General features: G+C 38.9%; 1 protein-coding gene across 1 annotated transcript in view; it reads left to right on the top strand.

The window, feature by feature from the left end:
- The window catches only part of PARD3B (par-3 family cell polarity regulator beta), a 582,830-nt gene that overhangs the window by 403,304 nt on the left and 163,000 nt on the right, over window positions 1–16,526 (top strand). Inside the window, exon 19 of the mRNA XM_070933224.1 lies at window positions 13,775–13,885. Within this exon, the coding sequence (XP_070789325.1) occupies window positions 13,775–13,885 (111 nt within the window). The remainder of the gene's footprint in view (window positions 1–13,774; window positions 13,886–16,526) is intronic.

Below are 16,526 nucleotides of genomic sequence, written 5' to 3'. Positions count from 1 at the left end.
ACATATATTTTGGTTCATTGTCCATCTCCTAAATCTTTTTTTCCCCTTTCAATTTATAAGTAGTGGGTTGTGATCTGCCCATTTGTTTACTCCTATCTCTATTGTTTCTACTCCTGTCCTGATATCTGCAGTCATCCAGACCATATCAATTCTAGACCAGGATTGGCCACATGCCCCAGCAAGCTGTCCTTTTCTATATAGACTGTAGTTTATTCAATATTCTCTCAAGTGAGCATGTCCTATTTATTAAATATCTCTTCCATTGAGAGATTGTGGAAAAGTTGTGGGAAAATCAGTTGAAAGATACGAGAGATCTGAAGAAAAACACTGCCTCAATTAACACTTTATAAATTCCTATATTACAGTTTGCAAGCTTCTGTATTTATCCCAGAGTATATTAACTACCCCTTACTGAAATCCATCTTGTTCCTGTTTCCTTGGTTTTACCAGTTGTGTACAGTTTGACACAAGGCCACCTTACTTAGCCTTACACAAGTCATTATTCATGCATGTGTATGCTTTTTTATGCAAAGCTATTCTTACCATTAATGTTCCTGACCATTCTAACACACTTGAATTTATTCTAGTTAATCTAGTCCATTTCAGCCCATCTTCAGGTCAGGCTTTGTGGAGATATATCAGGAGGTAGAATTTACTAGGACAGAAATGCTGAATTTGTGAATAGTAGTGGTTTCCTAGCACCACGCATCAAATTTCAATTTTTGGTTTTCTGGGGCATCTGATTGGCTGTCTACTATTAAAAGTTTGGAGAGTGTCTTACTATGGTCCCATTGTTCCTTGACTGATCATTTTATATTGATGGTGCTAAGTTATTACTGTGTTTCCCCGAAAATATGACCCTGTTTTATATCTTTTTGAACCCTGAAATAAGCGCTTGGCCTTATTTTTGGGGAGATCTTATTATTTTGGGGCCCATGGAGCAAGATGGGGTTCCTCTTGCTATTTTACCTAATTTCCAGTTCTGTCTCCCTAACCCTAACCAGAGGAAATGGCAGGGACCAGCTGCGCATGCGGTTAAATATTTTCGGAGAGGGCTTATTTTCGGAGGGGGTTTATTATAGCGCATGCACTCAAAAGCCTGATTGGGCTTATTATCAGGGGATGTCTTATTTTCGGGGAAACACGGTATAACAATGGTTTATAGTAGTTGTGTCACAGGAGTATCGCTTCCTGTATCTACCTAGACTTTCTATATGCCCTTGCCAAGTAAAATCAGATAAGCGGTTGCAAGTGAAAGAAAGACACATCTGATACCAATGTTGATGCCTTTTCAGCTCCATGCAAAAATAGTACCTTCTGCCAGCAATAGCAATAGCACTTAGACTTATATATCGCTCCATTGTTCTTTATAGCATTCTCTGAGCAGTTTACAATGTCAGCATATTGCCCACAACAATATGGGTCCTCATTTTATCAACCTTGGAAGGATGGAAGACTGAGTCAACCTTGAACCGGCCTGGATCAAACTCCTGGCTGTGAGTAGAGCTAGCCTGCAATACTTCATTCTAATCACTGTACACCATGGCTCCTAGATAGAAGCACACTGAAAATGAATGTCTACAGTCTATTTTTAAGTTCTTATGTTCCTATTCCTACTATAAGCAACTACTTCTGTTTATCTATTAGACCCATTAATATTTAAGAAAGGAATCCTTCTGTTGACAACTTCATCTGAAAATGCAGAAATGGGGAAGAAATTCTGATGAGACCACAGTTTTTGGAAATCATCTGGCATATATCATTGTGGCTTAAACCAGCAGTTAGAGGAACACAGCCAAATGTTGGACTACTTTTTCTCTTTTGTCATTCCCTTTGTTTCTGCTTTTGTATATATATATTCATAGATCTCAGTCTCTCCTCACCCTCCAAGTTTGGGGCTGGAGGGGGAGAGGCTGGTCTGTGGAATTTACAAACAACTTTTTGAGTGTTTCGAAACCATTGTTTCTACAGATGACAACCTCTTAGTATGAATTACGTTGTTTTTCTCCTGTTACTGACCTTTAGAGTTAATGCTCTTTTCTCACAAAATGCTTCAAATAACATTGTGTTCTCAGTTAGCTCCAGTGACATCTACTGATATGGAAGACCTAATTAACCGAAAGAATTCCCAGTTGCTGAATTTAGCTAGCAATCTGCTTAGGACTCTGTCCAGCAGATGTTTTCCCTACATTAGAAGTCTAGGGACTTTGCAGACCTCCCTGCTCTTTAATCCTCAAAGTAAATATCAACACATTTGAGATGTGGAAACGAGTTCTTCAGCACAGAAATGAAATGTTACCATGGTCACCGCTTTTCAGTCTTGTGTGTAAGAAATTCATCACGGGAGCAACAAAGTAGGTTTGCAGAACAGCAAGTTCATTTTTAGCCTGCCTCAAAATTAAAAAATGAAACAAAGAAAATATGGTGTTAGTGGGCCAAGTAGCAATCAGCACTTAGGCTTGCCTGAGACAGCATCAAAGAAATATTGCTTCTCCGTTATCAACTCTGATAAGAGAGATGATAAAATATAACAACAGATAGTTTTATAGTACATTTGATATTTAAATGATGGATACAGTTTTTTGAAATGGAAAATTAAAGTATTCAAGTTTGGTTCTGTGTATTTGTTTAGTTATTTACCCACACAATCCTAGGACCTCAGTAAAAAACCAAGACTTAATGGCCTTTCAAAGACTGAGGGCCAGGGGAGAGGGAGACAGACAGGTGGAGGGCTGTAGAATCACAAGCAGTGGGTTTTTCCACAAGGTAGGGTCAGCCATGGAAAAGGTACACTTCCAAGATCTGGCTAGATACCAGGATTTCAGGGAAGGGACCTGCAGCCTGCCCACCCTGTCTGACCTAGAGGGACAGGCAGATAGTCTTAGGGAAAGGTAGTACCACAAATAACCACTTCCCTTGAATAGCACCCCCCCCAAAAAAGGAAGCCAGTGCAACTTGGATCACAAAAGTGTAACATGGGCAAGCCTATGGACTCTGAAAACTGTATGCACCATTGTGTTCTAGGCCAGTTGTAACTTCTCAGTATCTTCAAAGGCACCCCATGTAACACACATAGCAATACTCCAACCAGCAGATGACTAAAGCATGAGTGACCATAACCAAGGCCTCTTTGTCCAGGAAAGGATGCAACTTGCAAAGACAATTCTTTGCAAACACACCCCTCCCCCAGCCACAGCCACCAACCTGCTCATCAAGCAGGAACTGTGAGTTGATGAGGACCCTCAATTTGCACACCAGCTCAGTCGCGAGAACTGAGATGACAAATCATCAGACCTGGGAGAGGGGGGTCCAAACCCCAAAGCTACTACATCTTGTCAGGTTGGGTCAAGCAGGGTGGTTAAGTTGAGAGACTATCCAGCCTTATCAGAACAATTCTACACCTCTGTTTCTATACCTTATTTGAGATGATTTGCGTAAGATGGCAACAAAGCTGTCTGGGCACCAACAATTTATTAGTGTTCTTGCAACCAGATGCAAGAATTTAAAAACTTGTATTAAAGGTAACCTATTAAAGGTAAAATCAGGAGAGGGGAATCCATTGTAACGGCACAAACTGTCCTTGGCTACAGTACTTTAGATTTTTCCCATTGGGATGACTCACCTATTTTTTCTCTTTTGATTGGGAATTGCAGAAAAAAGAATCCTATCCTGCTTTTGTATGCACAGCTAATACACCTAGTGCATTTGGATATTGCCATTCCATTGCAAACTGCATACTAATGGATTATAGCCGTAACTGCTTTCATAGCTTATTGCAAACTTCAGCTGATTCTCCCATAATATTACGCAGAGTGGCCGAAGGCCAGAATGTTCTTAATTTTATTTTCTGTCTCCTTTTCATATAGTTTGAGGAAACCATTTTGAAAGGCCTAATATATTAAATCCCCAATGGTTTTATTCATCACAGGAGGCTTTTCTCTCCTAATTGAGCTATCAGTCTAACAGTATCACTATTTATCAAGAAGCATCTACTGTATATTTCTGGATTGTATGAGAATGTTGTTTTTTAAAAATAACTGCAACAACTTGCTTAGCGAAGGTGACTTTTGTGCTTTTTTTTTTGGTTTCAAATAGACTTTTTGAACTCATGTAAAGTTCCCTTCTTTTTTTGAATAAGTGCAATTTTTCATTTGATAGCCAGGATTTTTCTTAAGATATAAAGTATGTGGGAATTATTAGTTCCACTGAACTCTTTCAGATACAAGCCTTTTAGGGATCTTCTGTTACTGTATCATTTTATCTCTCTCTTACATCAAAGGCTGCTAACATCTCCATTCCTTTCTTATAATTGCAAATGTTAGAAATATCTGAATCTAATAGCAGCCCAGATCTAACAAACTAAATTGCAGAGTAAAACCAGGGCCTCGAGAAGAGGGAGGAAGGAGCCAAGCAAGCACACAGGGTTGTTGTGGGGGGAAATTGGAGGAGAGAGTGCTGAGCGCTTGAGCTCATGGAAGAAAGTTGAATGAATAAATAAGTAAAACTTCCTTATCTTTGGCAATTCAAACTAGTCTGTTGCTTTGTCATATTAGAGGCTGCATTTGCATCATTTCTTGCCTAGTAAGTCTTGCTGCACCTTAAAGATGAGCATGGCCCCTGAGGACTCTATCATGTTTTGTGCCATAGCTTTGACACCTGGATGTTTGGAAATCTTAACAGGTTTCAGCTTTGATATAAAACCAGCAGGAGGAACTTTCTAAAAATTTTGTAAATGGCAAAAAAAGTTTTTTTAAAAAAAAAATCCAGCCAAGGTTACCAAAAGGCAGTATATTTAGTATGGCAGGTGTACTGTGCAACTTCACACAGTTTTGGTATAAAGCCAAAAATAGCAAAGAGAGCTATTTTCATCTGGACTTACTTACAGTCCATTAGTATATAATCTTACTTCAGTTTATCCAGATTTTGACAATAATAATACATCACTAGCTAATAGCACTCTTCTTGTTGCAGTATCTACATGTTATAATTGCCAGGTGTTACAATGAACTTTGTGTGTGTGTGTGTGTGTGTGTGTGTGTGTGTGTGTGTGTGTGTGTTCATTTTTTCTGAGATTTTTGCGGGTGTTTCTATGTAAGTCTTTGGTTATTCGGGTTTTCTCCCGCGTAAAATTGGAGGTGTCTTGGCAACGTTTCGACGAAGTATCATTCGTCATCTTCAGGCTGGTGTTTTCGGCTTCGTGCTTCTAGGAGCAATGTGTTTGATCACAGCTGTTTCTTCCTTTTAACTACCAGTGGGGGTGTGAACTGATTGGGTGGGAGCTTGGCTGTGTTCTGATTGGGTGGAAGTGTGTTCTGATTGGTTGGAGGTTTGGCTGTGCTCTGATTGGATGGGTGTGTGTTCTGTTTAGGTGGGGGCTTGGTTGTGCTCGGGTTAGTCTGAGTAGCAGGGGGATTTGAGCTGGTGAGCTGTGTTGCTGTTGTTTGGCTTCGTGTTCGTGGCCGTGCCACCTCTTCATGGTGGGTGTCAGTCTGCTTCATGTATGGATTGGAGGGGTTTAAAGTGGCTAATGATGCAGCTGTGGTCTGGCTTCTGGTCCGTGGTCGTGCCTCATCATCAGTGTGGGTTTGAGTCTGCTTTCTGCATGGATGTGTGGTGGTTACATCATGTGTGGCTCTCGTGAGTGTGGGTCTGGTGTCAATCTTTGTGTTAGGGACTCATTTGTCAATAAGGGTGGGTTTCCAAATGGCTGGTAGGCGGGAGGTATCATCTCGTTTATTCATGCTGTGTGGACGTTTTTCTATCTCGATGGCTTCTCTGATTATTCTGTTGTTAAAGTGTTCAGTTTTGGTGATAGTTCTGGTCTTTTTAAAGTCACTATCATGTCCTATGGCTTTGAGGTGTTGGACCAGGGAAGAAGTTGGTTCCTCTTTTCTGACTGAGTTCTTGTGTTCTTCAATGCGTGCACTTATTCTTCCGTTGGTTTGTCCGATGTATGTGGTGGGGCAGGCGGTGCATAGGATTTCATATACTTCTTGATTTTCTAACTCAATTTTGTCTTTGGGGTTTCTTAGGATGGTGGATATTTTTCGGTTTGTGCAGAATGCTGTCTTGATGTTGTGTTTGTGGAGGATCTTGCTGATTCTGTCTGTGGTGCCTTTTATGTACGGGAGGAGGGCTTTGCTGTTTTCTTGTTCTCTGTCTTGGATTTTAGTGGGGGTTTCTTTTTGGATTAGGTTGGTAATCTTATTTCTTTGGAATCCATTGGATGTTAGTACGTTAGTGAGAGTGTGTAGTTCGGTTTTTAGGTGTTGTTCGTCAGCTAAGCGTTTTGTTCTGGAGATGAGTGTCTTGGCTACGGAGTTGATCTGTGCTGGGTGGTGGTGTGAGAGTGCGTGCAGATAGCAGTTTGTGTGTGTTTTCTTCTGGTAGATGGTGTGTCCTAGGGAGCCATTGGATTTTTTGTAGACTAAGACATCCAGAAAGGGAAGTTGGTTGCTCGCTTCTGTTTCCATGGTGAACTGTATTTTGAGGTTTAGGCTGTTGAGATGTGTGAGGAAGTTGTCCAGTTTTTCTTTCCCATGTGGCCAGACTATGAAGGTGTCGTCTACGTATCTGAGCCAGAGTTTGGGTTTGTGATCAGATTTTTCTAGAGCTTGGGTTTCAAAGTGTTCCATGTAGAGGTTAGCAATGACAGGTGAGAGGGGTAATCCCATGGGTGCTCCTTCTATTTGTTTGTATTTTTGTCCGTTATAGATGAAGTATGTGTTGGATAGGCAGTGGTTGGTCAGATCTAGGATGTGCTTGGGGGGGGGGGTTATATTTGTTTTGGATAGCTGTCAAGGCTTCTTTGATTGGCACTTGGGTGAAGAGGGATATGACATCGAAGCTCACGAGTAGGTTGCTGGGCTGTAAGTTTTGTTTCTTTATGATCTCTGTGAACTGGAATGAGTTTTTTACATGTGAGTTGATGGATTCTGCATAGGGCTGTAGTTGTTTGGCGAGAAATTTGGCTAGGTTTTGTAGAAATGAGCCTATGGAGCTGACTATGGGTCTAAGTGGGGTTCCTTCTTTGTGTATCTTGGGGAGACCATAGAGATTAGGGCATCTGGATGATTTCTGTCTGGGAATGATTCTTTGCTGGATCTCTTCGTTGATGGGGGAGGCTTTTATTTTATGGATTGGAGGGGTTTAAAGTGGCTAATGATGCAGCTGTGGTCTGGCTTCTGGTCCGTGGTCGTGCCTCATCATCAGTGTGGGTTTGAGTCTGCTTTCTGCATGGATGTGTGGTGGTTACATCCTGTGTGGCTCTCGTGAGTGTGGGTCTGGTGTCAATCTTTGTGTTAGGGACTCGTTTGTCAATAAGGGCGGGTTTCCAAATGGCTGGTAGGTGGGAGGTATCATCTTGTTTATTCATACTGTGTGGGCATTTTTTTATCTCGATGACTTCTCTGATTATTCTGTTGTTAAAGTGTTCAGTTTTGGTGATAGTTCTGGTCTTTTTAAAGTCAATTTCATGTCCTGTGGCTCTTTTTTTTTAAAAAAAAAATTATTATTAAAATAACATTACAAACAACATATACAATACTTCACCCTGTGCTATACATAAGAAAGGAAGATTTGGTTCTTTGGATATATCCTCATGATCGCCAAAATCCACGTTCTCGGGGTACAGGTACCGAAGCATCCAATTTTCCCAGCGCATAGTCCACGAATGGTTTCCAAATTTTCCAGAAAATATCTTCTTTATAGTCACCATTTCTAATTTTATATCGCATGTCATTTTATCATTTAAAGCTAATTTCCACATTTCACAATACCATTCTTCTAAAATTCACATCTAATTTCCAATATCTGGCTATTATAATTCTACCCATTATAATCATAATTCTAATCAATTCTTTCTCATATTTTGTTGGTTCTATTTCCTTAATTATCAACAGTAATATAGTTTCTGGTCTCAATATTATTGTTTTCCCCATCATTTCAAATATCATTTTCTCCAATTGTTGCCAAAACTTTTTAACTTTATCACATTTGTACCACATATGTTCATAAGTCCCTAATTCCATATCACATCTCCAACATTGTTTACTAATTTTGTTATCCATCAATGACAATCTTAATGGAGTCAAATACCATTTCCAAACAACCTTATAATATCTTTAATCCTTACAGATAAAGTCTTCATAATTCTACTCTTCCAATTCACATTCCAATCTAAATCTGATATTTTAATATTAAGTTCTTTTTCCCAATTCGTCTTCATCACCCTTTGTGGTTTTCCATCAAAATTTATAATCTTATATATCTTACTAACGAGTCCCTTTAGCCTAATTTCATCTTTCATAATTTGGAATACTAAATGTTCAAATTCAGTTTTACTTCTACTTATCGAACAATTGTCCCTTACTTTCTTAGTCCATTTTTCTATCTGTATTTTTTCAAACCAGCCTAAACCCAATTTTTCAATGATTTCTTTTTTCCTCCTTTCCTTTTCTGAATTTTTTAACCAATCTATTATAATTTGTATATTTTCATCTTCCATTACCCTATCACGACTTATATTAGTTTTAATCGGCCAATTTTCAATTGTCTTCCCTAAGAAAATTATATCTGGAATTAAAATTTTAACAAATTTATTCCAAATTTTACTCAGTCCCTTTAACCAATAGCTATTAATTACACATTTTGATTTTGCTTTATCTAAAAACCATGTTGAGCCAAATCTCTTGATGTCTTTTAATTCTAAATCTCTCCAATGGCTATCTTCACCTTTAAATATTTTTACCACAGTCCGAATAGCATAAGCCCAATAATAATTGAGTAGTTTAGGGATTTCTAATCCACCTTCCTTTTGATTTTCTTCACTAATCTAGGTCTTTTCCCACCATTGCAAAATTTATCCAATTTCTTCTGATATCCTTCAGTATCTTTCTCTGTCAAATCCTGTGGCTCTAAGGTGCTAGACCAGGGAAGAAATTGGTTCTTTTTTTCCGACTGAGTTCTTGATCCCATGGGTGCTCCTTCTGTTTGTTTGTATTTTTGTCCGATATATATAATTTTTTCTTTGTAAAAAAGACAACATTCCTGTCTAAAGAGGGAAGAGAAGCAACTTTAATTTCTTTCTATTTTGGTCCACCTTCTGCATTGTTCCTATACCCATAGAAAAATTGGGGCAGTATTACTTGGTAAAAACTTTAGCACAGGCAAAATCAAATATTAAACCTCTGGTCTGCTTAAATGAAACTAGGAAGAAGAGCAGAAACAATAAAACATAGTGTGGTTAGAACGCAGCGTCTCTAAAAGCAGTGTGTTATCCATTTAATATGTATGTATTAGACAAGAAAGCTCTCTTCTGGGCTGCTATTAGATTCAGATCTTTCCAGAATTAGCTTGAGGGCTACTTTACACTATCTGATTAAGCTTGTAAAGTTATTATGTGATAGAATAATTGATGATCTCAAATACTCAACCCTTTTTGATGATATTTCTGCCTGCTAAAAATTCAAGGAAGTAGAGATTTCTCTACAGAACAGTATTTAGGCCTCCTATCTGAATTCACTAGAGAGAAAAAAATATGCTTTTTGCTGATGCTTATCCCTAGGCAGGTGCTTGCCTTCCACTAAAGCATTCTGTTTGTTTTGAGTTGTTGATTATTTCCTATTCCTTTCCCCTCATTCCTTTTGGCCCATAAGCAATGTGCTCCATGATGGGTATGGAAAAAAGGAATACTATTTTTTGCCTGAGCAAAATCAGTCATGAATTCCGAAAAAGAATTACATGTTTTAAGACCAAATACTTTCTTCTTCCTGCTAGTAAATAGGGTAGCAATTGTTTTATAATATATAATAGAACCTATAAATCTTTTTTTAAAAAATAAACTAATAATAAAAATATTATAGCATACAATAAGAAAAAAAAAACAGGCTCTCTGATATATGCACTTTTATTTCCTTCATATCTTTCTTGATTACTGGCAACTTGGGTGTCCTCCTGGATGCTCGGCTATTCCTAGAAGACCATCTAACGGCCGTGACCAGGGGGGCCTTCGCACAGGTTCGCCTGGTGCGCCAGTTGCGCCCTTTCCTGGACCGAGATGACCTTTGCACTGTCACTCATGCCCTGGTTACTTCCCGCTTGGATTACTGCAATTCCCTCTACATGGGCCTGCCCCTGAGATGCACCCGGAGACTCCAGCTGATCCAGAATGCAGCTGCACGGGTTGTTATGGGAGCCCCTCGTTACTCCCATATAACACCCCTCCTGCGTGAGCTGTACTGGTTACCAGTGGTTCTCCGGGTCCGCTTCAAGGTGCTAGTCCTCACCTATAAGGCCCTTCATGACTTAGGTCCGGGATATTTGCATGACTTTCTCCTGCCTGCCTCTCACCGTCCTGTTCGCTCACATAGGGCCACTCTCCTCAGGGTTCCGACGGCGAGCCAATGTCACCTTGCTGTGCCCAGGGGTAGGGCATTCTCTGTGGGTGCTCCCACCCTCTGGAATGAATTACCTACTGAGCTCCAGACGGTTCCTGATCTCTACTTCTTCCATCGGGACTTAAAGACTTGGCTTTTCAAACAAATAGGCTGAGACTGATTCCGAGCTTTATTATTTACTACTAATTAATTATTTGGATTAAATTATGATTTTATTGTACTTGTTTCTTAACTTGTGTTCGCCACCCTGAGTCCTTCGGGAGAATGGCGGCATATAAATACATGTAATAAATAATAAATAAACTGCCTAGACTAGGCCCTGCAGTTTTCATGGCAAGAGTTTCAGAAGTAGTTTGCCCTTGCTGTCTTCCTAGGGTTAAGAGAGAGTGACTGGCCCAAGGTGACCAACTGGTTTTGTTCCCAAAGCAGAAAATCAGAATTAGAATTCATGATCTCCCAGTTTCTAGTATGGTGCCTTAGCCACTGTTGAGAGCCAAACTGGCTCAGTGTTACTGATCTTTCCTTCCTTCCGTCTTCTTGATCCATTTAATCCTTCTTCAAATATTTGTCCTTTGAACTGATCACTCGCTTTTGCATTGTACCCACATTCATTCAACACCTATTCATTGTTGACTGTATTTCTTCATTTTTACTGTAGATAATTCATACATGCCCCATTCCTAGTACATTCTAACCACTGCAATGTGGTGGTGCAGTGGTTAGAATGCAGTACTGCAGGCTACTTCTGCTGACTGCCAATTGCCAGCAGTTTGGCAGTTCAAATTGCACCAGGCTCAAAGTTGACTTCCATCCTTCCGAGGTCGGTAAAATGAGGAGCCAGATTGTTGGGGGCAATATGCTGACTCTGTAAACCACTTAGAAAGTACTGTAAAGCACTGTGGAAGCAGTATATAAGTCTATTCAACTTTTATGTTGAGATGAGCAATTATTTAATTATTTTAGGAAATTTATATTGCCGCCTATTCACACATGGTGACTCAAGGCTGCCTACAGGAATATAAAAACCTTATATATAAAACAATAAAACTAATCACATAATAAAATAATATAATAACCCTCCACCCTGCAACAACACATCCACAAGCCATTTAATGGGCTCCATCCCACTCTTCCATTCCCCAGGCCTGCTGGCAGAACCAGGTCTTCAGTGCCTTCCAGAAGAGTGCTAGAGAAGAGATTCTAATCTCTGGGGGAATAATGTTCCAGAGAAAGGGAGCCATCATGGAAAAGGCCCTTCTTCTGGGTCCCACCAGGTGTATCTCCCTAGGGGATGGGACCCGCAACATTCCTTGCCTCCCTGCTCTGGTGGGTCGGGTAGATGTGACCGCAAGAGACGGTCCCTCAGATAACCTGGCCCCAAGCCATGAAGGGCTTTAAAGGTGACAACTAGCACTTGAATTGCATCCGGAAGCAAATTGGCAACCAATGCAGCTCCCACAGGAGAGGTGATACATGTGCACACTGAGTTCTGCCCAAAACCATGTGGGCCACTGCATTTTGCACCAAAATGCTTCCAGGTGCTCTTTAAGGGCAGCCCCATGTAGAGCACATTGCAATAGTCAAGACAGGAAGTGACTAGGGCATGAGTGACTGTGAGTAGGGATTGTCGGTCCAGGAAAGGGATTAGTTCTTTCTAATACTAGAAAGAACTCAGAAAGAGAAAATCTAGAAATAACGGTAATAGTATTATCATAAATTGGTGCTTTGTCTGCTCCAGTGACAATATGTGAAGGGATATCCATATCCATAACCCCTGCTATTTTGCATAAGCATCTAGCATGCATACTGAACCAAAAAGATTGACCTCTCTACATACCACTTCATATACACAAGAAATGTACATAACATATGTGCATAAACTTAACCTTATGCAAATGTTGAATTTACACAGAACAAGATATTTTTAATTGGCAATTAATATGTGGAGTCTCCAAGCAGTATTATGTGGTTTCCTTTTAGAGACTCGCTTTGTACTGTACTATGCTGGAGACTCATTATTTGAATTCAGTAGTATTGTGAGCTATATAATAATGAAATGAAAGTCAGGAATTCAATTTCGTTCACTGAAAAAATGCCAACTTTTTGGGAAAACATAATTCATCCAGCATGCCACAGGAGAGATGCTTAATGAATAAAACAGTATTTTGTAGAGACACACAAAATAACTGAAGAATGTCCTGAATCTTTTATTTTTATAGAGATATATGCACATATACATATATGCACAAACACACACATATATATATTCAAGATATTCATTAGTATAATTCATACATACACATTCATACCGCTATGTCTGCACATGTATGAAACATACCTATTGAATGCCTTTTACAAAGGCCTTTAGCACCTCTTTGGTAATGGTTAGCATTTTTTTTTTACAAATGCTAATTTTATAAAAATTAGAAAGAATAATATATTTATTAATAATATAACATTAGAAATAAATGGTGAATCAATTAAGAAAATGGTATACATGCATACATGTTACATAGGTAATGATTAGTAAAAAATCGGGCTTAAAAAAATAACTCGGGATCGTAACTGCTTGATGTGAAGGTAGCCACATTCTCCTGAAGATTCTATGCAGCGATTAAACTCCTTCCAGATTATCTGAGGAGGGATCTTCTCAGTCTTTAGAGCATCTTCTCAGGCTTTTGATTGTCAAAACAATCACATTAAACTGTTGGGGAGACAGAACTGGCTTGGCCTTTCAAAGCTCTCCTCCACATAATTTAATAAAAAAAATTAAGAAAATCTCATTAAATGGTTGTTTTCTTTGAAGCTGAGTTTACTTCATATGTTTTCATCACCTTGTTTTATGCTTAGATTGGAAATAACTGACTTTGGGCTAAATTATTTAGAGTTTCCATTCTCTTTGCTCATGTTTTTAAAGTAACTTTAGTACTAGGTTGGCCACGATTTTTCATCTTTTGTGAATTTGACAGAAACAGAGTTTCCCATATTTTCTATGACATAATTGCTCCCCTTGGACTGTCCCTATAGATTTTCTTACATGCCAGTTTGTTTGTTTGTTTGTTTGTTAAATTTATTTGCCACCCTCTCCTTTTGAAGTGACTCTGGGTGTCTTACAACATTGAAAGCATTAAAATCACAAAAGAGAAATATTTCTAAAACAATAAAAATGGAAATTATAATGAAAAATTTATGGAAAAGTTTGTGGAAAATAAGTTAATTTATACTCTAAAAAAATTGAGTTCCTTGAGTCAGCTTTATTGAAGCTGAAACAAACCATAATATACTTTGTTTGCTTAAATCGGTCTATTTAAATCAGCTCTGAAGATTTTCATAGTATTTTTGGCTTATTTTAATATGAAATCTCATTTTTAAATCAGATTTGGCAAGAAAAAAGAGGATAAAGGTGTAAAAAGTGATCAGAAGGGAAACTCCAAGCAAAGTACACTGAAAGAAGATGACCTAGAAAAGATGAAGGAGGAACGGGAAAGGTGAGCTCAGTGTTTGTGTGTATGTGTGTGTGTGTGTGTGTTGTTATTATTTGCTGGTCTTCAGTGGAAAGGAAAGCTGAGCGCTGGCCAACAAAGTCTGGGGAAGGTACTCAAGAATGTCTATAATTCTTAATGGAAAGATTATTACAAAATCGTATCTATCTGTAAAAACTTTCAGTGTGTATTGGGTAAATTGAGTTTTAAAATGTACATGAGGATTACTTTCAGTTTTAAAAATTGAATATAGAAGAAATCATTTACTTAAGACTATATTGAAAAAGTCATATAGAAAAAGCCACAAATACCAGGTTATAGGGTAAGTTGCATACAGAATCATATATTGAGAAACCGTACATCCAAAAAAATTATATGTAATGATTGCATATTCTGTGTCAATAAATATGTGAAGAAATTAAATAATATATATGTCCCTCTGGCTGTGATACAGGCCACATTTCCAATGATCTCTTGTCTGTCATGCCTAGCTTATGCCTTGGACTTGGTTTAGTTAGAAACACAAAAAAGCCTGACATCATTTGCTAAATTCAGCATTTTGTTTTTTATTATTATTTATAAAGTGTTTATAAAAATATACATAATATTACGCAAATGATAAAATTAGTTTTAAAGTTTATCCAATCAATAATTGTTCTCATATGAATCGCCATCATCTTATAGCCAAAATGGTGGTCGGTCTATATGCTTAACCAGCGCTTGCATTGATGACACTGAAACTCTATCGCTGGCAATTGTAAGGTACATGTCTTTCATTTTTATGGAAGCTCATGTTCATTGCTGGGATCCTGGCAAACTACAGAGCATGTATCCCATCTGTTAAAGGGCCACTGCCATTTGTTAAAATGTTGGCAGACTTCTGGGAATGATCCCGTCTGTTTCTAGGTTAATGTTCCAATTGGACAGACGTAGAGTAATTGTTGTTAATATTTCTTGTAGTGGTAAAATTTCTTTCAAAATAGAATATATTCCCTGGAGTGACAGTTAATTGGTAAGAACCTATTAAAAACACTCGATTCCATGCCTTTATAATTCTGGTTTATCTTGTCTAATAATTATTCACCTTTTGACCTGGAATCATTTGAGACAGAAATGGGGAACAGCAGGTGTGCTTAGAAGCTGATGAACCTATATGATATTTTTAACTCACATATTTGATTTTTATTCTACAATTAAACAAGAAAAGAAATACCATTTTTCCCTGGATAGTTTTCTATCATTTATTTCTCCTTTAGAGAAAGAATGTACAACATGAATCCCAAAGGAGGGCTTAATTTATACCAAATAGACAAGGAGATTATTCCTATTTTCTCTATCATTTTTATATAACATATTAATGTGTCATCTTTCTGAAGACAGTGCTGGTCAATGTTGCCTAGAAGAAGGCTTTTGTTTTAACAAGCATATCACATAAGTAAGCTCTAATTGCATAACAACCTTTAGCTGCAGCTGGTAATATAAATATAGCTCTACTCTTTTACTAATATTTTATTGAGTGAGATGACTCCTCAGGAAAGGCAGCAAAAATGCAGATCTTATCAGTCATAGTCACACCAGTAAACTTCTAGTGTCCCATTCAGATGACTTTTAAACCCATCCTACTTCAGCCATGTACACCATAAATTAATTCCCATGGTTTACCACAGGGATAGGATGATTGGTGCATCCAGATGTTTTGACTATTACAGGGGTAATAGTTTCATTGAGGGCCGTATCAGGGTTGGTTTGACCTCAGGGGCCTGGGATGGGTGTGTCCAGCTCATCATCACTCGTATCAGGGATGCCTTTGGTGGCCTGCCAATGAGTGCTCTGCCAATGAAAACGGGCTCCCAAGCTCTGTTTCTAGCTGTGACGGCCTCCTGCAACCCTCTGCCAGCGAAATCGGAGCCCAGGAGGGCCATACGCAGCCCTTGTGAGCTTTGTTTCTGGCTCTGATGGCCTCCTGCAACTCTTTGCCAGAGAAAATGGATCCCAGGAGGGCCACATGCAGCCCTCGCGAGCTCCATTTTCATCTGTGATGGCTTCTTGCAACCGTCTGCCAGGGAAAATGGAGCTTGGGAGGGCTGCATGCAGCTCTCCTGAGCTCCATTTTCCCTGGCAGAGGCACTGCGGGCTGGTCCATTGCTGTTTCCAGGGTGGCCCCACGGGCCAGATCTAAGCACCTCGCGGGCTGGATCTGGTCCTCAGGCCTTGAATTTGACACCTCTGGACTATTACTTTCACAACACCTTGTTTTTGCCATGCTGGCTAAAAGTAGAAATATCTGAAGGATACAAGGTTGCCTTTTCCTTGTTTACAACAGATATATTAGAGTGCCTGCTCATATGGTACTTGTGCATTTAAAATGCATCTTCACTCTGTATGGGGGAAGAATGAGTTGATCACTACAAAATGTCATCCACATTGATCCTTTTTACTCTTAAAGTACTATAGATATTTGTGTATATTTTTTCAGGTTCCTGTATGTGCATGCACATACTTTTTTTTTTACTTCTTTTTAAATAACCTGGGAAATTACTGTTTTAAATCATGTCTCCACTGTCATGTGATTAAAAACTATTATCTAATGTGTGGCCTCCCTTGTAAGTCAACCAGAGATAACATGAGTTAGCTCAATGGTGGCCAT

Source organism: Pituophis catenifer, unplaced genomic scaffold, assembly GCF_029215685.1.
Source record: "Pituophis catenifer annectens isolate HBS135680 unplaced genomic scaffold, rPitCat1.0.hap2 SCAF_1, whole genome shotgun sequence".
In the NCBI taxonomy this organism is placed as follows: Eukaryota; Metazoa; Chordata; class Lepidosauria; order Squamata; family Colubridae; genus Pituophis; species Pituophis catenifer.
This window is presented reverse-complemented; position numbering and strand designations above follow the sequence as displayed.